Genomic DNA, 23,352 nt, shown 5'->3' with positions numbered 1-23,352 from the left:
TTTTGGATTGGATTTTTTTCTAAATGATTTTTTGAATCCATTCATAGTCCATTCTAGGCCCAGTTTTTTGTTTGAGCCAAATTTCCATTTCTCACTTATAATTTTTTGTTCACATGCGGCATTTTGACATTGATTTTGTTTTTTTTTAAATTTTTTGATCTGATTTTTAGAAATGGTTTTCTCAATTTACCCATAGTTCGTTCTAGGTCTAATTTTTTGTATTGTCAATGAAAATTGAAACTTTTTTAATGAACATTTACTAGTTAAAGATCAATAAGGTGCATTTAAGTAGTGCCAAACTTATATGTCCTAATTATTGAGTATTAGTCTTTGAATTTATGATCTCGAAAATCAATTTTGAAAAAGCCCTTTTAGGGGGTTTTTCATTATAGACCGCATGTGTATCATAAAATTGACAGTACGTATCTAACCCAAAAAATCTAGTGGTCTTTTGGTATCTGCGTATCTTGTTTCTTAAGTTGTTTCAATTCATGGAAGGCCACAAGCGTCTATCGTGGCAATTTTCCGACAATCTGCCGGCTCTGTTTAGTTTTTTAATCAGTGTATATTGTAAGGGTTTTGTGATAAATATGTCGAAGCTGCAGTAGTGCGTTTCTGTTACCTGCGTTTGTCAATTTTTGACGTTGTATATGTCTCTTTTATAAATTTGTACAAAAAGAAAACACAGTTCGGTGGGTTGTTTGCTTTTATTCTAATTGTTGTTGGTTAATAGCCGCCCTCATCTTCTCAATCGGCTATTATAGTGCTCCTAATTTTTTTTACATTTCAAAGAATTTGATTTGTATTGGGGCGCTGTCTTTTAAGATCTGTTCACACATTTTCATGATTTTTCATGTCAAATTGGAGTAGTGATCTTGGTCACGCCGAAACAGGAAATGGTGCGAAAAAGCGAGTGGTTTTGCGATGTGAAATTTCTTTGCTCTAATTTTAGAGCAGAGTGAAAAAACGGTGTTTGAATAAAAATTCGCTTTCTCGCTGGTGGTTTTTTGTTCACATGTGGCAATTTAATTTCACTTTGATTTTTACTGTTTTTTCGATTTTTTGGATTGGATTTTTTTCTAAATGATTTTTTGAATCCATTCATAGTCCATTCTAGGCCCAGTTTTTTGTTTGAGCCAAATTTCCATTTCTCACTTATAATTTTTTGTTCACATGCGGCATTTTGACATTGATTTTGTTTTTTTTTTAATTTTTTGATCTGATTTTTAGAAATGGTTTTCTCAATTTACCCATAGTTCGTTCTAGGTCTAATTTTTTGTATTGTCAATGAAAATTGAAACTTTTTTAATGAACATTTACTAGTTAAAGATCAATAGGGTGCATTTAAGTAGTGCCAAACTTATATGTCCTAATTATTGAGTATTAGTCTTTGAATTTATGATCTCGAAAATCAATTTTGAAAAAGCCCTTTTAGGGGGTTTTTCATTATAGACCGCATGTGTATCATAAAATTGACAGTACGTATCTAACCCAAAAAATCTAGTGGTCTTTTGGTATCTGCGTATCTTGTTTCTTAAGTTGTTTCAATTCATGGAAGGCCACAAGCGTCTATCGTGGCAATTTTCCGACAATCTGCCGGCTCTGTTTAGTTTTTTAATCAGTGTATATTGTAAGGGTTTTGTGATAAATATGTCGAAGCTGCAGTAGTGCGTTTCTGTTACCTGCGTTTGTCAATTTTTGACGTTGTATATGTCTCTTTTATAAATTTGTACAAAAAGAAAACACAGTTCGGTGGGTTGTTTGCTTTTATTCTAATTGTTGTTGGTTAATAGCCGCCCTCATCTTCTCAATCGGCTATTATAGTGCTCCTATTTTTTTTACTTCGTCGAACTTTTTTTTGGCTTTACCCTTTGCCGCTTTTTCGGCATTTTGCGTGAAATCTTTTTGACTTCTCTAGGCTAGTTTCACTCTTCTGTCATTCTGCCCAAAATCCTTTTAAACAGCAGCTGCTCAGCAAAGCAATTCAAAATGAAGAGAGTCAGTATAACAACATCAAAGTCAGAAATAGAAAGGGGATAAGCCCATAAAGCCCATCTTTTGATGCCCGGTACTTGAACTTTGTTCTCATAAGTTTTAGTTACTATCTATAATGCTTATTGGTATTGATACTAGACCCTGTAGCCTCTCACTGAGACAGGAGTATGTTCAATTACGAAATGACATCACAACAAATCGCACTTAAAAATGTTTTTATACAAAAATCAATTTTTGTTGATATTTTCTTTCCTTTCAATCCCAATAGAGTTATGGGAATCAACGGCGGCTATTTGTCGGCAATCTGTTGGGTATGTTTTGTTTTTGTTACCAGAATAAGGTTTTATGTGCGCCGCCAGGTTTATTAGTTTCATCTCATGATAATTCAATTATTTATTTGCCTTAGGCGTTTGAAATGCATTAATAACTTATTTCATAATGGCAATTTTAACAATATTTTGACCTTTTTGTCGAAATGTTAAGAATCTCCGAATTAAGTTTTCTTCGTTTTATGATGACAGAAAGATGGTTGATTAATTTTACTGACCCTACAAAGCCAATTATTGAAGTGTGCTTGTTTTATACTTCTTTGATTTCATTTTCCAAATTATGAATACGCCTTCTTACTGTTTTTGAAGTGTGTCCTCCACATTCCAGCGTTTGCCCCCTTTTTTGTTTCTCACATTAATCTGTGGTGAAATATCGCCTTGTTGTTTAGTTTTATTTGGCCTGCGTTTATGAGTCCTCGCAAACATTTTGTAAATGACTTCTATGTACTGAGAAATTCCTTGTGGCTCGGTCTTGGTAACCAATGACTTTCTGCCTTCTAATTTCTGATCTGTTCCCTTTGCCCTTTTCTTGGTTATTTTAATTTTTGCACTTAAACAATTTCATTTTATCGGAGATATCTCCAACAAGCAAGAGAACTATCTTTCATTTTTTGAAATGCTGAACCAAACTTTTTGTTGGGACTTAGTTTAGCTGATTCTCAGAAATACGTTTCTATGAACGTCTGATTCTTTATGTTTTCACAATCTGTCTTCCGGGTCGCGGAGTTAATTGCTTAGTTTTAAATTTTTGGCTATTCCGTGACAATTTTTTAGCCTGGTGGTATTTGTTTTTTTTTCAACGTTACCAGGTCTGTTTAATAAGAAATTTTGAGGTAAATTTCAATCAAAATTTCAAATTGAATTTTCTCATCGAAGCTATGACGTATAAAACTATCGGTTAAAATAGTTTTATCATTTGTGTAGTATCTTTAAATCATTATGGAACGCAAATATTTCAGTTAACTTTGGTGCTTCAAAGACTTATTATTCCCAGGTAAAGAATGGGGTTTGGCTGCTATCACGTTTTTTGTTTCGCAAAGTGCGACGCGCTGAGTTGCTTCCTAAATACTTACGGCTATCTTTATAAGTTCATCTCATTCGAAAGCTTTTAGGCTAAGAAACAGGATCAACTGGTAAAGTCGACGGCATTAAGTGAGTGAGCAATTCTCTTCGGGCCTCGAAATTTCGAGGGACGCAGTTCACCGAAGCCGCTGACAAGTCTAAAACTCTTGATATGATGAGGTGCTTTTCGTGATGTTTGGGTGTGTAAATCGAACGACTTTTTTCTGCTTTAATGTTTTTAGCAGCTAAAATCAAATGGCTGTATTTTACCACTAAGTGTCAAATGAAAAATGAGCCGAAATTGATTGCATTTTTTGATTTTAGATCTTGATTTTAGATCTCTCTAGACAACAAGCCCACTATTTCAATTTCTCTCCCACCCCAACTTATATTACTTCTTCATTTTGTATTTTTATAGAAGTTTATAGAGCCACTTGACTGATTGTGTGGTTATGTGGTTGTTTCTAATTCATAGAAATATATTGGGCGATTATTAGCTGCCCTCAGCTTCTCAACAGGCTATCATTGCGCGCCTATTTTTTACTTCGTCGAATAAAAGTTTGTTTCGACATTTTGCGTGAAGTCATTTTGACGTATATGGGCTAGTTTAACTCTTCTTTCTCTCCTTTTCCTGAAAAAGCTTTCAAACAGCTGTGGAGGAGGAAAACAATAAATAATAAATGGGATGCACCTGTAAAGCCCAATTTTAGATGTCCGGTGTTTGAAGTTTGTTCTATTTAGTTTTAGCTATCTGTTCTAATGTTTTTTGGTATCAATACCAATCTCTCTATCCACTCATTCAAAAACAGGAGTTTGTCTAACTACGAAATTCATAACCTTTGAAAAGATTTCCAAATTTTAAAATGAATGTTTCACACCTATTAAAGGCCACAACATTAAACATTTCTGAACCTTTCGAACCGTAAACATTTTGAATAAATAGTTAGCTCATATGTGACATACCTCACCCTCAAAATGACCTTTCCTCTCAAATTGATAGATTTTTACATACTTTAATCGGCGGAGTTGGGTGTATGTTTTTTTCGTCGGAGTTATTTGGGGGCATCTGTACAGTACCTTAGCCTTAACATGGCAACAATATGTATAAAAACTTTCTTTTTCAAAATATGTAGGTCGAATTTTTATATTTATTTGAGACTACAGTTCTATCTCAGCAGCTGTATCGCAGCTGTTTTACGCCAAACTGACAGCTTTGTTTACAATCTTTGTATATTACAAGACGTCAAATTATTGTATCATCGCTATCTGTTGATTTTTTTACTCAAAACACAGGGAAGCTGCAGCCACAAAAAATTATCCTTTTGAGATAAACCGAGCCTGTTTAACTAATCTAAACTCCACGAAACTTTTGTCTAAACTTTTCCGCGATACGTTTTGTTCTTTCATAAAAAGCTTTGAACAAAGAGTTATGATAATTCAGTTTGTTAGCTGCTTTGCTATTTTAAAAAACTGATTTTGAAAGGTCATGGAAACTTTTGAGATGGTCTATCTTTTCAGCAAAAACTGTTGAAAAAGCTGTCTGAGACACTTAAAGATGAGCTTTGACAGGGTTTCAACGGAAAGACGGAATACATACTTGATTTGTTTCAGGGGTGTGCACTAGTCTTTTATGGGCAGCTGGTTTTAATTTGATCACAGTGTCCTGCCCCACAGAATACCTGGAGGTCAACACCTCCCTCTTCTGGCTCATTGCTCAGTTCAGCTACCTGTTTGGAAATGGAGTACTATTTTTCACATTCTACGAGGTGAGGTGCGCACTGCATTAAATTACGTTTTAAGTTTGCTTGGCAAACGGAATGCCATTGCTTTGTGTCTCCTCGCAATTTATGTAATAGGTTTTGAATTGCTGATAATTTGTATCCTGTAAAAGCATAGAATCTGTTGGAGTGAAGAGCATAGCTGAATTTTGAACAAGAACGGGAATTATTATGTAATCGTTTTTCTGTTCACGTAATTGTTGGTTCAGGTGGATCTCATCTCGGACAATACTCGCTATTTGACTATGTCTATCTTAACTGTGAGTGCTATTATCGGAACTTGCCTCTTCTGTCTCGCAAAGCAGCCGTACACTTCTGAGAAGCTGTCGCAAAGAGTCTCCAAAGGTAATGCTTTCTCTTGTTACGCATATAAGGGGTCTAGCATAGTTTTCCAGCACTCATTCGTTCTAATTTAAGTGTTGTTTTTTCTCTAGTTTTTCTCTGATGCTATTAAAGAACTGTGGTGGATTTTATAATGGTGGATTATTGGAGTTCTTGAGTAAGCAACGGATAGTTTTAAGTTGTTTGCAAACGCGAATTTAGTGACAATTGTATCAGTTCTTTATTTCATGCATTTTTTGTACTACGGAGTTGTCTGATCGTCTTTTTTTCTGACCAACAAGATTCGCATGTTTTTGTCGAGAAAAACGGAATAAACCAGTTACTTTTGAGGGCATTAAGTTCCTGAGCAGATCTGTAAGAGCCTTACTCGTCTCTAAGAATGTGATTCAACGAAACTGTCGAGTAGACATGAGTTCATGGTATGAAGCACAATTTTTTGGTCTTGTTAACTTTCACTTAGCCCCGTTAATGACTGATCGGAGGATCTTCGTAACGAGGGACTACTAAATTTGCTTAGACTTTCTGTACGCAGCTAATGGTTTTAACGACGGTAACTGAATTTGTTTTTGAAAATATTACTGGTTTCAGTCGCGCAAACAATGTTCGTTGCTATTATATCAGTGTTGCCGGTATTTTTACAACTCGAGTATCTGTAGATGCATTCTACAGGTTAAACAATCTTTTTTTTTTGAAATGAAAAGCTCATTTTAAGGATTCATTTTAAAATTGTTAATGGCTCTCAAACACAGTTGTCCTGAGTCTTTTTGAAGCAATTTTCACGCAAAGTCCTGGGTCTTTTTAATGCTATTTTTTGCCTGACCGATTTTTCGTTATTGTTTTATCTTTAGTATTATCTTCAGTTTCAACTTTATACTCAGCCTTAGCTACAGAATCAAATTCCTCTTCATATTCCTCTTGCTCTGTTTAAGTGACAATCACTTAAGTTATGTTTGAGATAATCTTTCTTTGAGTTGATAAATTTTAATTGTCACACTCGAAGCTTCTATTAATATTCATTTTTAATAAAAAAAAATGAATTTCAAAAAGATAAAATGATTCTAAAATTTAATAAATGTGAACATAAGCCATGGAGTAAATGTTGCGATAATTGTTGAGATAGCCTTATAAGTGTTTTATTTGTGATATCATAACAAAGAAAAGAGATAGAACTAATCATGTGAGCGAACAGTATAATATTCCAGATCTGTATATAACTTGTTGCTCCTGTAAGATTTATAAACATATTTTTTACTTTAGATTTAAAACAGAAAAATGTAGATTATGTACTTACCTACAGAGATATAGATTTCGTCATACAAAAATTAAGTTCAGAGAACATGCTATTAAATATAATATTAACCTTACCCAAGTAGTGGGTAAAAAGTGCCCTGTGCGTCAAAACTGTGAGTGCTATTATTGGAAATTGCCTCTTCTGTCTCGCAAAGCAGCCGTACACTTCTGAGATGTTGTCGCAAAGAGTCTCCAAAGGTAATGCTTTCTCTTGTTACGCATATAACGGGTCTAGCATAGTTTTCCAGCGCTCACTCGTTCTAATTTAAGTGTTGTTTTTTCTCTAGTTTTTCTCTGATGCTATTAAAGAACTGTGGTGGATTTTCTAATGGTGGATTATTGGAGTTCTTGAGTAAGCAACGGATAGTTTTAAGTTGTTTGCAAACGCGAATTTATTGACAATTGTATCAGTTCTTTATTTCATGCATTTTTTGTACTACGGAGTTGTCTGATCGTCTTTTTTTCTGACCAACAAGATTCGCATGTTTTTGTCCAGAAAAACAGAATAAACCAGTTACTTTTGAGGGCATTAAGTTCCTGAGCAGATCTGTAAGAGCCTTACTCGTCTCTAAGAATGTGATTCAACGAAACTGTCGAGTAGACATGAGTTCATGGTATGAAGCACAATTTTTTGGTCTTGTTAACTTTCACTTTGGTCTTTTTAATGCTATTTTTTGCCTGACCGATTTTTCGTTATTGTTTTATCTTTAGTATTATCTTCAGTTTCAACTTTATACTCAGCCTTAGCTACAGAATTAAATTCCTCTTCATATTCCTCTTGCTCTGTTTAAGTGACAATCACTTAAGTTATGTTTGAGATAATCTTTCTTTGAGTTGATAAATTTTAATTGTCACACTCGAAGCTTCTATTAATATTCATTTTTAATAAAAAAAATTGAATTTCAAAAAGATAAAATGATTCTAAAATTTAATAAATGTGAACATAAGCCATGGAGTAAATGTTGCGATAATTGTTGAGATAGCCTTATAAGTGTTTTATTTGTGATATCATAACAAAGAAAAGAGAAAGAACTAATCATGTGAGCGAACAGTATAATATTCCAGATCTGTATATAACTTGTTGCTCCTGTAAGATTTATAAACATATTTTTTACTTTAGATTTAAAACAGAAAAATGTAGATTATGTACTTACCTACAGAGATATAGATTTCGTCATACAAAAATTAAGTTCAGAGAACATGCTATTAAATATAATATTAACCTTACCCAAGTAGTGGGTAAAAAGTGCCCTGTGCGTCAAAACTGTGAGTGCTATTATCGGAAATTGCCTCTTCTGTCTCGCAAAGCAGCCGTACACTTCTGAGATGTTGTCGCAAAGAGTCTCCAAAGGTAATGCTTTCTCTTGTTACGCATATAAGGGGTCTAGCATAGTTTTCCAGCTCTCACTCGTTCTAATTTAAGTGTTGTTTTTTCTCTAGTTTTTCTCTGATGCTATTAAAGAACTGTGGTGGATTTTCTAATGGTGGATTATTGGAGTTCTTGAGTAAGCAACGGATAGTTTTAAGTTGTTTGCAAACGCGAATTTATTGACAATTGTATCAGTTCTTTATTTCATGCATTTTTTGTACTACGGAGTTGTCTGATCGTCTTTTTTTCTGACCAACAAGATTCGCATGTTTTTGTCGAGAAAAACGGAATAAACCAGTTACTTTTGAGGGCATTAAGTTCCTGAGCAGATCTGTAAGAGCCTTACTCGTCTCTAAGAATGTGATTCAACGAAACTGTCGAGTAGACATGAGTTCATGGTATGAAGCACAATTTTTTGGTCTTGTTAACTTTCACTTAGCCTCGTTAATGACTGATCGGAGGATCTTCGTAACGAGGGACTACTAAATTTGCTTAGACTTTCTGTACGCAGCTAATGGTTTTAACGACGGTAACTGAATTTGTTTTTGAAAATATTACTGGTTTCAGTCGCGCAAACAATGTTCGTTGCTATTATATCAGTGTTGCCGGTATTTTTACAACTCGAGTATCTGTAGATGCATTCTACAGGTTAAACAATCTTTTTTTTTGAAATGAAAAGCTCATTTTAAGGATTCATTTTAAAATTGTTAATGGCTCTCAAACACAGTTGTCCTGAGTCTTTTTGAAGCAATTTTCACGCAAAGTCCTGGGTCTTTTTAATGCTATTTTTTGCCTGACCGATTTTTCGTTATTGTTTTATCTTTAGTATTATCTTCAGTTTCAACTTTATACTCAGCCTTAGCTACAGAATCAAATTCCTCTTCATATTCCTCTTGCTCTGTTTAAGTGACAATCACTTAAGTTATGTTTGAGATAATCTTTCTTTGAGTTGATAAATTTTAATTGTCACACTCGAAGCTTCTATTAATATTCATTTTTAATAAAAAAAATTGAATTTCAAAAAGATAAAATGATTCTAAAATTTAATAAATGTGAACATAAGCCATGGAGTAAATGTTGCGATAATTGTTGAGATAGCCTTATAAGTGTTTTATTTGTGATATCATAACAAAGAAAAGAGATAGAACTAATCATGTGAGCGAACAGTATAATATTCCAGATCTGTATATAACTTGTTGCTCCTGTAAGATTTATAAACATATTTTTTACTTTAGATTTAAAACAGAAAAATGTAGATTATGTACTTACCTACAGAGATATAGATTTCGTCATACAAAAATTAAGTTCAGAGAACATGCTATTAAATATAATATTAACCTTACCCAAGTAGTGGGTAAAAAGTGCCCTGTGCGTCAAAACTGTGAGTGCTATTATCGGAAATTGCCTCTTCTGTCTCGCAAAGCAGCCGTACACTTCTGAGATGTTGTCGCAAAGAGTCTCCAAAGGTAATGCTTTCTCTTGTTACGCATATAAGGGGTCTAGCATAGTTTTCCAGCGCTCACTCGTTCTAATTTAAGTGTTGTTTTTTCTCTAGTTTTTCTCTGATGCTATTAAAGAACTGTGGTGGATTTTCTAATGGTGGATTATTGGAGTTCTTGAGTAAGCAACGGATAGTTTTAAGTTGTTTGCAAACGCGAATTTATTGACAATTGTATCAGTTCTTTATTTCATGCATTTTTTGTACTACGGAGTTGTCTGATCGTCTTTTTTTCTGACCAACAAGATTCGCATGTTTTTGTCGAGAAAAACAGAATAAACCAGTTACTTTTGAGGGCATTAAGTTCCTGAGCAGATCTGTAAGAGCCTTACTCGTCTCTAAGAATGTGATTCAACGAAACTGTCGACTAGACATGAGTTCATGGTATGAAGCACAATTTTTTGGTCTTGTTAACTTTCACTTAGCCTCGTTAATGACTGATCGGAGGATCTTCGTAACGAGGGACTACTAAATTTGCTTTGACTTTCTGTACGCAGCTAATGGTTTTAACGACGGTAACTGAATTTGTTTTTGAAAATATTACTGGTTTCAGTCGCGCAAACAATGTTCGTTGCTATTATATCAGTGTTGCCGGTAGTTTTACAACTCGAGTATCTGTAGATGCATTCTACAGGTTAAACAATCTTTTTTATAGCTGCGAAACTGTAAGCTGAGCGAAGCTATATTGCGGTGCTCTTGGTTTTTTTTGTTTCGTCGTCTGACGCTCTTTTTTCGTTTTACATTTGTTCACACAGCAAAGCTAAAAAAAGTCAAATTTTCTGAATGACTTCTTCCTCTCACTAACGGCATTTGCGCGCGTGACGCCATTTCTCACTCGCTTTAGCAAAAGTTTTTAGGTTATTTGCGTGATTAGATTTTGATCATACGTGACTTACCTCACTCAATAAAATGACTTTTTCACTTTAAAACTTAAGTTTAATTTGAATTTGTTTAAGGTCAAAGGAACTCATATGTACAGTATAGGTCCCTAATAAGAGGCTTCTGTGGAATGAATTTTAGCAAGCTTTATTAATTTATCGCTGAATGTTTTTTACATAGTTTTTTTCAGCGGCGTCGATTTTTTTTTCAGTTTAGATCTGTATCTGTTTCTATCTCTATTTTATGGCACGCAGGTCTGTTCTTTTGAAGCTATTCCGGCAACCTGCCGGCTATGTTTAATAAAATTTTTGCTTGACCGATTCTTCGTCTGACGCTTTTGACTTTTCGTACTCAAAAACGGGATAAACGGGCGATGTCTTATACTTATGGTGTGAAGAGCGGTTCCTAGAGGTTGACGACCCCCCACTGTTGACCCCCCACTATTACCCCCCCTCACGTCGCTGTTGCCCTCTCCACCCGACTGTTGCCACCCCCTTAAGCACTCCACTGCACCTCCTCCCCCCTCCCGTGGCTAGCCAACAACCGCTCGCTAAAAACGAAAATTTATACTAATTTTAAATCGCCGCGGCCTAAGTTTTCTTTTTCGTCTAACAGATTTTTGTTTCGTCTTCTTGGAATTGGCTTTTTTAATGACTAAACTCACTCAAAAAAATGACTTCTGAACTCACTTATGGAACTTTAAATTTTATGATCATTTACTTGTTAAAGGTCAATAGTGTGCTTCTAAGTAGTGCCAAACATATATGCCCTAATTCTTGATTAATAGAGTCTTCAGTTTTTGATTTTGAATATTAATTTGGGATGATCTCCGTTTTTGCCACAGTACGTTTTTTTGCAATTCAAATCTGTATCTGTTGCTATCTGTTGCTGTATTATATGTCACGCAGGTCTATTCTTTCGCAGCTATTCCGGCAATCTGCCGGCTATGTTTTTGAAATGAAAAGCTCATTTTAAGGATTCATTTTAAAAGTGTTAATGGCTCTCAAACACAGTTGTCCTGAGTCTTTTTGAAGCAATTTTCACGCAAAGTCCTGGGTCTTTTTATTGCTATTTTTTGCCTGACCGATTTTTCGTTATTGTTTTATCTTTAGTATTATCTTCAGTTTCAACTTTATACTCAGTCTTAGCTACAGAATCAAATTCATCTTCATATTCCTCTTGCTCTGTTTAAGTGATAATCACTTAAGTTATGTTTGAGATAATCTTTCTTTGAGTTGATAAATTGCAATTGTCACACTCGAAGCTTCTATTAATATTCGTTTTTAATAAAAAATTTGAATTTCAAAAATAGATAAAATGATTCTAAAGTGTAATAATTGTGAACATAAGCCATGGAGTAACTGTTTCGATAATTGAAGAGATAGCCTTATAATTGTTTTATATGTGATATCATAACAAAGAAAAGAGATAGAACTAATCATATGAGCGAACAGTATAATATTCCAGATCTGTAAATAACTTGTTGCTCCTGTAAGATTTAAACATATTTCTTACTTTAGTTTTAAAACAGAAAAATGTAGATTATGTACTTACGTACAGAGATATAGATTTCGTCATACAAAAATTAAGTTCAGAGAACATGCTATTAAATATAGTATTAACCTTATCCAAATAGTGGGTAAAAAGTGCCCTGTGCGTCAAAGCTAGGGCTTTGGCGAAAACCTCATCTAATGTTATAGTTGAGACCATAGGTTTGACTTTAACCCAAGCTGAGACGTTAGCTCGAGTTGAAACTGCCTGCGAAGCAGGTTCCCTGGTAGCTCGAGTTCAAATCATAATCAGTCTAAAACAAAACAATAGAGTAGGTAAAAGCCATAGTTGTGACTGGGTTTTCCCACTCACAATTAAGACATAGTTTGAGATATAATCAGAAATATAGTTAGAGATAAAACGCAGGTTTTCAGTAGAATAAAAATTAAAGTTTTAAATTTGGGTAAATACGTGAGGCAAATGCCCATTTTTGATGATGATCCGAGGGCTCGAGATTGTGTAAAATGAGTATTTTAAGAAATCTTAAAATTGCGCAGAGGGCATTTTTTACCCTCTACTTATGAGGAAGGTACCAAACAGAGTGTCTGCAACTGAGGTCTGCGGTTGTGATGTAGTTTTTATCCAAATGTGTCTTGATTGTTTCCTCGTATATACATAACAGTTCGCGCCATTGGCACAAAATTTATGGTCAGAAACGGGAAATCCCTTACTACAAATACTATTGGAAGTTATATCAACCACTTCTGACTTCTTCAATGAAATCTGCAAATAAGAAGAGCATCCATGGAAACAGTTTGGGGGAATGGAAGTCAGGAAATGAAAGGGTTTGGAAGGACAGAAATGTATATGAGTGGAGGAAAATGTGTGTGTTTGTGTGCGTGTAAGGGGGGAAGTATAACAGAACTTGGTTCCTTTACTGTGGTTATTTTTTTACATCTGTTTTTGTTACTAAATTGGGTCACCTTGTATGAATCGAAAGGAAAAAATGTTTTGTTGCTATCATTTTTTGGTTATCTAACTACTGATTTGGACCTTTTGTTTGTTTTATGAAGTTCGGGGGGTATTTTGAGGCTTTCCTCATTTCAATGTGTCTCATTGAACCACAGCCAACTTTTTATTTGCGTCGACTTTGTTTGTTTTTGAGTGTTGAGAGCTATTCTGTCCAGCTCTCAGTGCAGTTTTTGGACTTAGAGTGCAGTTTGCGGACTTAAAGCGCAATTTACGTGTTGCTTCCTTTGTGTTGCTTTCTAAGGAAAAGTTACCTAAGGACTGATAGAATATTTATTTACGTTGGCAGTTGCGTTAGGTTTTGCAGCTAACTAATTGTTATGAAGGCCTTCTTTTTTTTTCTGCTATGTCAAACTTCTGGCAAACGTTTTTCGGGGCATATTTTTTGATAGCATTGAACGGCATTGAATTTCATATGCAATCGTTGAAATATCTGGTGGGTTTTCTAATAGCCGCCGTCAGCCTCTCAATGGCAAATAATTGCTCTTGAACTAAGTTCTTAGCAATTATTGTAAACGTGTTTGTCTTTTTTTATGCAAATTTTTTGCTTCACAATTTTGCGCTTTTCTTCTAGAACATTCTTTGACTTCTCCAGTGACTGTTTCACGCTTTCGTTCATCATTTTGGAGTGATCTCTAGTGCTTCGAAGTTGCTAATATAAAATTGGTTGCAGCAAAGAAAAATTAAGTGACTCGTAGCGCGGTGCTTAGTGCGGGTGGCCATGGATCGAGAGGTCAGTGGTTCGAATCCCGGTGGAGTTAAAGTTTTTTGCACCAATAAAGCACAATTGATCTATACTAAAGACCATGAGTTAAATTGCCTCGCCTGACGTTCAAGAGCAATTCTTCTGGCATTTGTCGGTTTATGTTTATTAAAGCGGTCTCCCTTTTAAATTCGCTTTAGCTTTTGATCACGTTTTCCGTTTTACAAATGTCACTATTTTTACGTTTGACTCGTTACTTCTCACTCACTGTGTCAACTGAATTGATTATAAATTCTTTCACGCAATGAATTGCGCAATTGAAGGAATACGGTCAGTTTCAATAGAGCAGAATTAAAAGACAAAATAAAAAGAAACGAGAAAAACTGATAAAGCCTGTTCATCAAGCCATAGTGAATTAGGTTATTAAACTTCATATTGGCGGTTGCTAGTTGAAATTTGTAATAAGCTTAATAGTTTTTTGGTTTAGAAGCTGAATTAAGTTTAGTTTTAGAATCTAATTGAAGCTGCACACCAAATTAGAAGACTTTTGAGACCTAGAAAAAAATTCTGTGAATTTCTATCTGTTCTTGTTTTGCTTTTTTACCTCATTCGCTTATTAGCTTTCAGTTTAGAAGCTGATTTAAGTATAGTTCTTGAATCCAACTGGAACTGCACGCCAAATTAGAACACTTTTTGACACTTAAAAAATAGAAAAAATTTGGTCAATTTATCTCTTCTTTTTTTCTGTTTCAATTCCGATTTGCATCAAGCGCATCAACACCGGCTATTTTCCGGCAATCTGCTGGTTATGTTTTGGATCGGATTTTTTTTTCTTAACAGTTTTTCCCGATCCACTCATAGTTCATTTGACGCCTAGTTTTTTGTTTGAATCAATTTGCCTTTTCTCGCTAGTGGTTTTTTGTTCGCATGCGGCATTTTGACATTTATTTTCAATTTTGTTTTTAATTTTTTGGTCTGGTTTTTTTGGAAATGGTATTCACAATTCACTCAAAGTCCGTTCTAGGTCTAGTCTGTTGTTTAGTCAATGAGAATTCTGTGAATTGTACGACAGGACTTGTCCTTCTATGTTTTTTTTTTAATTTCGCTTTACCTTTTGATCACGTTTTCGTTTTGCGTAAATCACAATTTTCACGTTTGACTTCTGACTTAATTCACTCACTGTTTCAACTGAATGGATTTTAAAATCTTTCATGCATTGATTCACGCAATATAGTCAATAATGTCAAAGTCAAAAGAGCAAAATCAAAAGAGACGGGATAAACCGATGGAGCCCGTTCATTAAGTCCTCGAGAAATAGGTTATCAACGTTCTTTAGAATGTTTGCTAGCTGATATCGGTATTCAGTTTATTAGCTTCTTTCAGTTTAGAAGCTCAATTATGTACAGTTTTAGAATCTAACTAAAACTGCACGCCAAATTAGAACACTTTTTGACATTGAAAAAAAAGTTCAGTCAATTTGCCTATTTTTCTTTTTCTGTTTCAATCCCGATGTGCATCAAGCGCGTCAACGCCGGCTAATTGCCGGCTTTGTTTATTTAAGTATTGGTGGATTTTTTACATGAGATAATTAACGTACCTTTAAAAAGGGAATTGATTCCTCTCGCACGAAGTTTGGAGCAATTATTGTACACTAGTGTATCTTCATTGTGCAATTTTCCTGCTGGACCATTTGTGCGGTTTTGTTCTAGAACTTTCTTTTATTTCTCAAGTAACTTTTCTCTCCATCATTTTTGAGTGATCTCAATTGCGCTCACTCTTAATATAGTTTGCTGGTGAAGTAAAAGGGATTGTTGCTTGATGCAGGGCTTTATAGCCCAGTGATGAAGGCTATAAGGCTGGGACTGAGGAGTTCAAGGGAGCGAATGACACCCTGGTTGGACGTTTTTGCACTATCCTATATATTAAATGCGTGCGCTCTATTTTTGTATAAATTTTTTGCATATTTAAGGGGCCTTCTCGAAGAGCATGTTTAAGAGCCGCATTGAGCAGCATGGTTAAGCGAAAATATCGACAGAGATGAAGGAGCTAAAAGCTTCAAAGTAGATGGGTGAGAACCGAACCTGGGACAGAAGACTGTTAGTTAGGTGCAGTTACCACGAGGCAACGAGGGCTCGAAAGTATGCTCGCCCAGAGGGAGGATTTACTTACTGTCCTAGGAATTGCGTGTTTATTGCTCCCGAACTGAGTTTGAAGTTTTTACTGTAAACGTGTGTTTTTCTGCTTAGTTTTAGCTATACAGATTTTGCGCTATTCTAGAACACTCTTAGTTTAACTATGTTTTTCACGCTTTACTTTTTGAGTTTTGCGTGATCTCAAATGCTCTCACTTTGAGATATTTATTGATACGATAAAAGCGTTTATGGGAAACAGTGAAATGTACGTATTATAGCGCAGTTGGTAAGATGGAGGACTGCTATTCTGAGTTTCGAGGTTTAGAAACCGTGTCGGGTGCCCTGCCTTCTGAAAAGTACTTACTCGAAAGTATGCTCGCCCAGAGGGAGGATTTACTGTCCTGGGCATTGCGTGTTTTCTAATTGTTCCCGAACTAATATTAAATTTTTTATTGTAAACTTGTGTTTTTCTGCTTAGTGTTAGCTATACAGATTTTGCGCTATTCTAGAACAGTCTTAGTTTAACTAAGTTTTTCACGCTTTACTTTTTGAGTTTTGCGTGATCTCAAATGCTCTCAATCTGAGATATTTTTTGATACGATAAAAGCGTTTATGAGAAACAGTGGTATGTAGGTATTATAGCGCAGTTGGTAAGATGGAGGACTGCTATTCTGAGGGTCGAGGTTTCGAAACCGTGTGGGGTGCCCTGCCTTCTGAAAAGTACTTACTCGAAAGTATGCTCGCCCAGAGTGAGGATTTACTGTCCCGGGCATTGCGTGTTTTCTAATTGTTCCCAAACTATTATTAAATTTTTTATTGTAAACGTGTGTTTTTCTGCTTAGTGTTAGCTATACAGATTTTGCGCTATTCTAGAACACTCTCAGTTTAACTAAGTTTTTCACGCTTTACTTTTTGAGTTTTGCGTGATCTCAAATGCTCTCAATCTGAGATATTTATTGATACGATAAAAGCGTTTATGAGAAACAGTGGTATGTAGGTATTATAGCGCAGTTGGTAAGATGGAGGACTATTGTTCTGAGGGTACAAAGTTCGAACCTGTGTTGGTTACCATATCTTTTTTTAGACATGAATTTTTCTAATCAACAACATGTCGTCTGTCGTTCGCGAGCAATTCTTGCGTTCCGATTCGGATTTTTGTTCCTGTGTGTGTTTGTGAGATAAAAAATGCTAATCCTATATATTAAACGCGTGAGCTCTAAAATTCGACAAAATTTTTGCATGCTTAATGGGCCTTTCGAAGCGCATGTGCGAGAGCCGCATTAAGGAGCATGTTTAAGCGAAAATATCGAGTGAGATGAACGACCTTAAAGGCTCAATGTAGATGGATGAGAACCGAACCTGGGACAGAAGACTGTTAGTCAGGTGCAGTTACCACGAGGCTAAGAGGACTCGAAAGTATGCTCGCAGAGAGGAAGGTTTTACTGTCCTGGGTACTACGTGTTTTTTAATTGCTCTCGAACTAAGTTTGAAGTTCTTATTGTAAACGTGTTTTTTGCTAAGTTTTAGCTTTACAGATTCTGCGCTATTCTAGAACACTTTTAGCTTTCAACTAAGTTTTTCACTCTTTTCTTTTTGATTTTTGCGGGATCTCAAAATGTACTCAATCTGATATATGTTTATGGATACGATAAAAGCGTTTGTGAGAAGCGGAGGTATGCAGTCCCTATAGCACAGTTGGCGAGGTGGAGGACTGCTCTTCTCAGGATACAGAGTTCGAACCGGTGTTGGTTACCATCCCTTTTTTAGACATGAAAATTTCTAATCAATACCATGCCGTCTGTTGTTTGCGAGCAATTCTTGCGTTCCGATTCGGTTTTGTTCCTGCGTGTGTTTGTGAGATAAAAAATGCTGATCCTATATATTAAACGCGTGATCTCTAAAATTCGACAAAATTTTTGCATGTTTAATGGGCCTCTCGAGGCGCATGTGTGAGAGCCGCATTAGGCAGCATGTTTAAGTGAAAATATGGAGTGAGATGAACGACCTTAAAGGCTCAATGTAGACGGATGAGATCCGCACCTGGGACAAGACTGTTTGTCAGGTGCAGTTACCACGAGGCTAAGAGGACTCGAAAGTATGCTCGCAGAGAGGAAGGTTTTACTGTCCTGGGTACTACGTGTTTTTTAATTGCTCTCGAACTAAGTTGAAGTTCTTATTGTAAACGTGTTTTTTTGCTAAGTTTTAGCTTTACAGATTCTGCGCTATTCTAGAACACTCTTAGCTTTCAACTAAGTTTTTCACTCTTTTCCTTTTGATTTTTGCGGGATCTCAAAATGTACTCAATATGATATATATTTATGGATACGATAAAAGCGTTTGTGAGAAACGGAGGTATGCAGTCCTTATAGCACAGTTGGTGAGGTGGAGGACTGCTCTTCTGAGGATACAGAGTTCGAACCGGTGTTGGTTACCATCCCTTTTTTAGACATGAAAATTTCTAATCAATACCATGCCGTCTGTTGTTTGCGAGCAATCTTGCGTTCCAGATCTGTATATAACTTGTTGCTCCTGTAAGATTTATAAACATATTTTTTACTTAGATTTAAAACAGAAAAATGTAGATTATGTACTTACGTACAGAGATATAGATTTCGTCATACAAAAATTAAGGTCAGAGAACATGCTATTAAATATAATATTAACCTTACCCAAGTAGTGGGTAAAAAGTGCACTCTGCGTCAAAACTGTGAGTGCTATTATCGGAACTTGCCTCCTCTGTCTCGCAAAGCAGCCGTACAATTCTGAGAAGTTGTCGCAAAGAGTCTCCAAAGGTAATGCTTTCTCTTGTTACGCATATAAGGGGTCTAGCATAGTTTTCCAGCACTCACTCGTTCTAATTTAAGTGTTGTTTTTTCTCAAGTTTTTCTCTGATGCTATTAAAGAACTGTGGTGGATTTTCTAATGGTGGATTATTGGAGTTCTTGAGTAAGCAACGGATAGTTTTAAGTTGTTTGCAAACGCGAATTTATTGACAATTGTATCAGTTCTTTATTTCATGCATTTTTTGTACTACGGAGTTGTCTGATCGTCTTTTTTTCTGACCAACAAGATTCGCATGTTTTTGTCGAGAAAAACGGAATAAACCATTAACTTTTGAGGGCATTAAGTTCCTGAGCAGATCTGTAAGAGCCTTACTCGTCTCTAAGAATGTGATTCAACGAAACTGTCGAGTAGACATGAGTTCATGGTATGAAGCACAATTTTTTGGTCTTGTTAACTTTCACTTAGCCTCGTTAATGACTGATCGGAGGATCTTCGTAACGAGGGACTAATAAATTTGCTTTGACTTTCTGTACGCAGCTAATGGTTTTAACGACGGTAACTGAATTTGTTTTTGAAAATATTACTGGTTTCAGTCGCGCAAACAATGTTCGTTGCTATTATATCAGTGTTGCCGGTATTTTTACAACTCGAGTATCTGTAGATGCATTCTACAGGTTAAACAATCTTTTTTATAGCTGCGAAACTGTAAGCTGAGCGAAGCTATATTGCGGTGCTCTTGGTTTTTTTTGTTTCGTCGTCTGACGCTCTTTTTTCGTTTTACATTTGTTCACACAGCAAAGCTAAAAAGTCAAATTTTCTGAATGATTTCTTCCTCTCACTAACGGCATTTGCGCGCGTGACGCCATTTCTCACTCGCTTTAGCAAAAGGTTTTAGGTTATTGGCGTGATTAGATTTTGATCATACGTGACTTACCTCACTCAATAAAACGACTTTTGCACTTTAAAACTTAAGTTTCATTTGAATTTGTTTAAGGTCAAAGGAACTCATTTGTGCAGTAATGGTCCCTAATAAGAGGCTTCTGCGGAATGAATTTTAACAAGCTTTTTTAAATTATCGCTGAATGTTTTTTACCTAGTTTCTTTGAGCGGCGTCGATTTTTTTTGCAATTCAAATCTGTATCTGTTGCTATCTCCATTATATGTCACGCAGGTCTATTCTTTCGCAGCTATTCCGGCAATCTGCCGGCTATGTTTTTGAAATGAAAAGCTCAATTTAAGGATTCATTTTAAAAGTGTTAATGGCTCTCAAACACAGTTGTCCTGAGTCTTTTTGAAGCAATTTTCACGCAAAGTCCTGGTTCTTTTTAATGCTATTTTTTGCCTGACCGATTTTTCGTTATCGTTTTATCTTTAGTATTATCTTCAGTTTCAACTTTATACTCAGCCTTAGCTACAGAATCAAATTCATCTTCATATTCCTCTTGCTCTGTTTAAGTGATAATCACTTAAGTTTTGTTTGAGATAATCTTTCTTTGAGTTGATAAATTGCAATTGTCACACTCGAAGCTTCTATTAATATTCGTTTTTAATAAAAAATTTGAATTTCAAAAATAGATAAAATGATTCTAAAGTGTAATAATTGTGAACATAAGCCATGGAGTAAGTGTTGTGATAATTGAAGAGATAGCCTTATAATTGTTTTATATGTGATATCATAACAAAGAAACGAGATAGAACTAATCATATGAGCGAACAGTATAATATTCCAGATCTGTAAATAACTTGTTGCTCCTGTAAGATTTTCAAACATATTTTTTACTTAAGATTTAAAACAGAAAAATGTAGATTATGTACTTACCTACAGAGATATAGATTTCGTCATACAAAAATAAGTTCAGAGAACATGCTATTAAATATAATATTAACCTTACCCAAGTAGTGGGTAAAAATTGCCCTGTGCGTCAAAACTGTGAGTGCTATTATCGGAACTTGCCTCTTCTGTCTCGCAAAGCAGCCGTACACTTCTGAGAAGCTGTCGCAAAGAGTCTCCAAAGGTAATGCTTTCTCTTGTTACGCATATAAGGGGTCTAGCATAGTTTTCCAGAACTCATTCGTTCTAATTTAAGTGTTGTTTTTTCTCTAGTTTTTCTCTGATGCTATTAAAGAACTGTGGTGGATTATTAATGGTGGACTATTGGAGTTCTTGAGTAAGCAACGGATAGTTTTAAGTTGTTTGCAAACGAGAATTTAGTGACAATTGTATCAGTTCTTTATTTCATGCATTTTGTGTACTACGGAGTTGTCTGATCGTCTTTTTTTCTGACCAACAAGATTCGCATGTTTTTGTCGAGAAAAACGGAATAATTTTGAGGGCATTAAGTTCCTGAGCAGATCTGTAAGAGCCTTACTCGTCTCTAAGAATGTGATTCAACGAAACTGTCGAGTAGACATGAGTTCATGGTATGAAGCACAATTTTTTGGTCTTGTTAACTTTCACTTAGCCTCGTTAATGACTGATCGGAGGATCTTCGTAACGAGGGACCACTAAATTTGCTTTGACTTTCTGTACGCAGCTAATGGTTTTAACGACGGTAACTGAATTTGTTTTTGAAAATATTACTGGTTTCAGTCGCGCAAACAATGTTCGTTGCTATTATATCGGTGTTGCCGGTATTTTTACAACTCGAATATCTGTATATGCCTTCTACAGGATAAACGATCTTCTTTTTTTTTAAATGAAAAGCTCATTTTAAGGATTCATTTTAAAATTGTTAATGGCTCTCAAACACAGTTGTCCTGAGTCTTTTTGAAGCAATTTTCACGCAAAGTCCTGGGTCTTTTTAATGCTATTTTTTGCCTGACCGATTTTTCGTTATTGTTTTATCTTTAGTATTATCTTCAGTTTCAACTTTATACTCAGCCTTAGCTACAGAATCAAATTCCTCGTCATATTCCTCTTGCTCTGCTTAAGTGATAATCACTTAATTTATGTTTGAGATAATCTTTCTTTGAGTTGATAAATTGCAATTGTCACACTCGAAGCTTATATTAATATTCATTTTTAATAAAAAATTTGAATTTCAAAAATAGACAAAATGATTCTAAAGTGTAATGATTGTGAACATAAGTCATAGAGTAAATGTTGCGATAATTGTAGAGATAGCCTTATAATTGTTCTATATGTGATATCATAACAAAGAAAGGAGATAGAACTAATCATATGAGCGAACAGTATAATATTCCAGATCTGTATATAACTTGTTGCTCCTGTAAGATTTAAACATATTTCTTACTTTAGATTTAAAACAGAAAAATGTAGATTATGTACTTAACCTACAGAGATATAGATTTCGTCATACAAAAATTAAGTTCAGAGAACATGCTATTAAATATAATATTAACCTTACCCAAGTAGTGGGTAAAAAGTGCCCTGTGCGTCAAAGCTAGGGCTTTGGCGAAAACCTCATCTAATGTTATAGTTGAGACCATAGATTTGACTTTAACCCAAGCTGAGACGTTAGCTCGAGTTGAAACTGCCTGCGAAGCAGGTTCCCTGGTAGCTCGAGTTCAAATCATAATCAGTCTAAAACAAAACAATAGAGTAGGTAAAAGCCATAGTTGTGACTGGGTTTTCCCACTCACAATTAAGACATAGTTTGAGATATAATCAGAAATATAGTTAGAGATAAAACGCAGGTTTTCAGTAGAATAAAAATTAAAGTTTTAAATTTGGGTAAATACGTGAGGCAAATGCCCATTTTTGATGATGATCCGAGGGCTCGAGATTGTGTAAAATGAGTATTTTAAGAAATCTTAAAATTGCGCAGAGGGCATTTTTTTACCCTCTACTTATGAGGAAGGTACCAAACAGAGTGTCTGCAACTGAGGTCTGCGGTTGTGATGTAGTTTTTATCCAAATGTGTCTTGATTGTTTCCTCGTATATACATAACAGTTCGCGCCATTGGCACAAAATTTATGGTCAGAAACCGGAAATCCCTTACTACAAATACTATTGGAAGTTATATCAACCACTTCTGACTTCCTCAATGAAATCTGCAAATAAAAAGAGCATCCATGGAAACAGTTTGGGGGAATGGAAGTCAGGAAATGAAAGGGTTTGGAAGGACAGAAATGTATATGAGTGGAGGAAAATGTGTGTGTGTGTGTGTGTGTGTTTGTGTGCATGTAAGGGGGGAAGTATAACAGAACTTGGTTCCTTTACAGAGGTTATTTTTTTACATCTGTTTTTGTTACTAAATTGGGTCACCTTGTATGAATCGAAAGGAAAAAATGTGTTGTTGCTATCATTTTTTGGTTATCAAACTACTGATTTGGAACTTTTGTTTTTTTTATGAAGTTCGGGGGGTATTTTGAGGCTTTCCTCATTTCAATGTGTCTCATTGAACCACAGTCAACTTTTTATTTGCGTCGACTTTGTTTGTTTTTGAGTGTTGAGAGCTATTCTGTCCAGCTCTCAGTGCAGTTTTTGGACTTAGAGTGCAGTTTGCGGACTTAGAGCGCAATTTACGTGTTACTTCCTTTGTGTTGCTTTCTAAGGAAAAGTTACCTAAGGACTTATAGAATATTTGTTTACGTTGGCAATTGCGTTAGGTTTTGCAGCTAACTAATTGTTATGAAGGCCTTCTTCTTTTTTCTGCTATGTCAAACTTCTGGCAAACGTTTTTTGGGGCGTATTTTTTGATAGCATT

The 23,352-nt window shown here is 35.3% G+C and overlaps 1 protein-coding gene across 1 annotated transcript in view; it reads left to right on the top strand.

The window, feature by feature from the left end:
* LOC142341016 (UNC93-like protein MFSD11) overlaps positions 1–23,352 on the top strand; it is a 68,606-nt gene that overhangs the window by 20,425 nt on the left and 24,829 nt on the right. Inside the window, exons 4-5 of the mRNA XM_075391836.1 lie at positions 4,998–5,152; positions 5,374–5,509. Coding sequence (XP_075247951.1) covers positions 4,998–5,152; positions 5,374–5,509 — 291 coding nt within the window. The remainder of the gene's footprint in view (positions 1–4,997; positions 5,153–5,373; positions 5,510–23,352) is intronic.

Source organism: Convolutriloba macropyga, chromosome 6 (genome assembly GCF_964194025.1).
Source record: "Convolutriloba macropyga chromosome 6, txConMacr16.3, whole genome shotgun sequence".
In the NCBI taxonomy this organism is placed as follows: domain Eukaryota; kingdom Metazoa; phylum Xenacoelomorpha; order Acoela; family Convolutidae; genus Convolutriloba; species Convolutriloba macropyga.
This window is presented reverse-complemented; position numbering and strand designations above follow the sequence as displayed.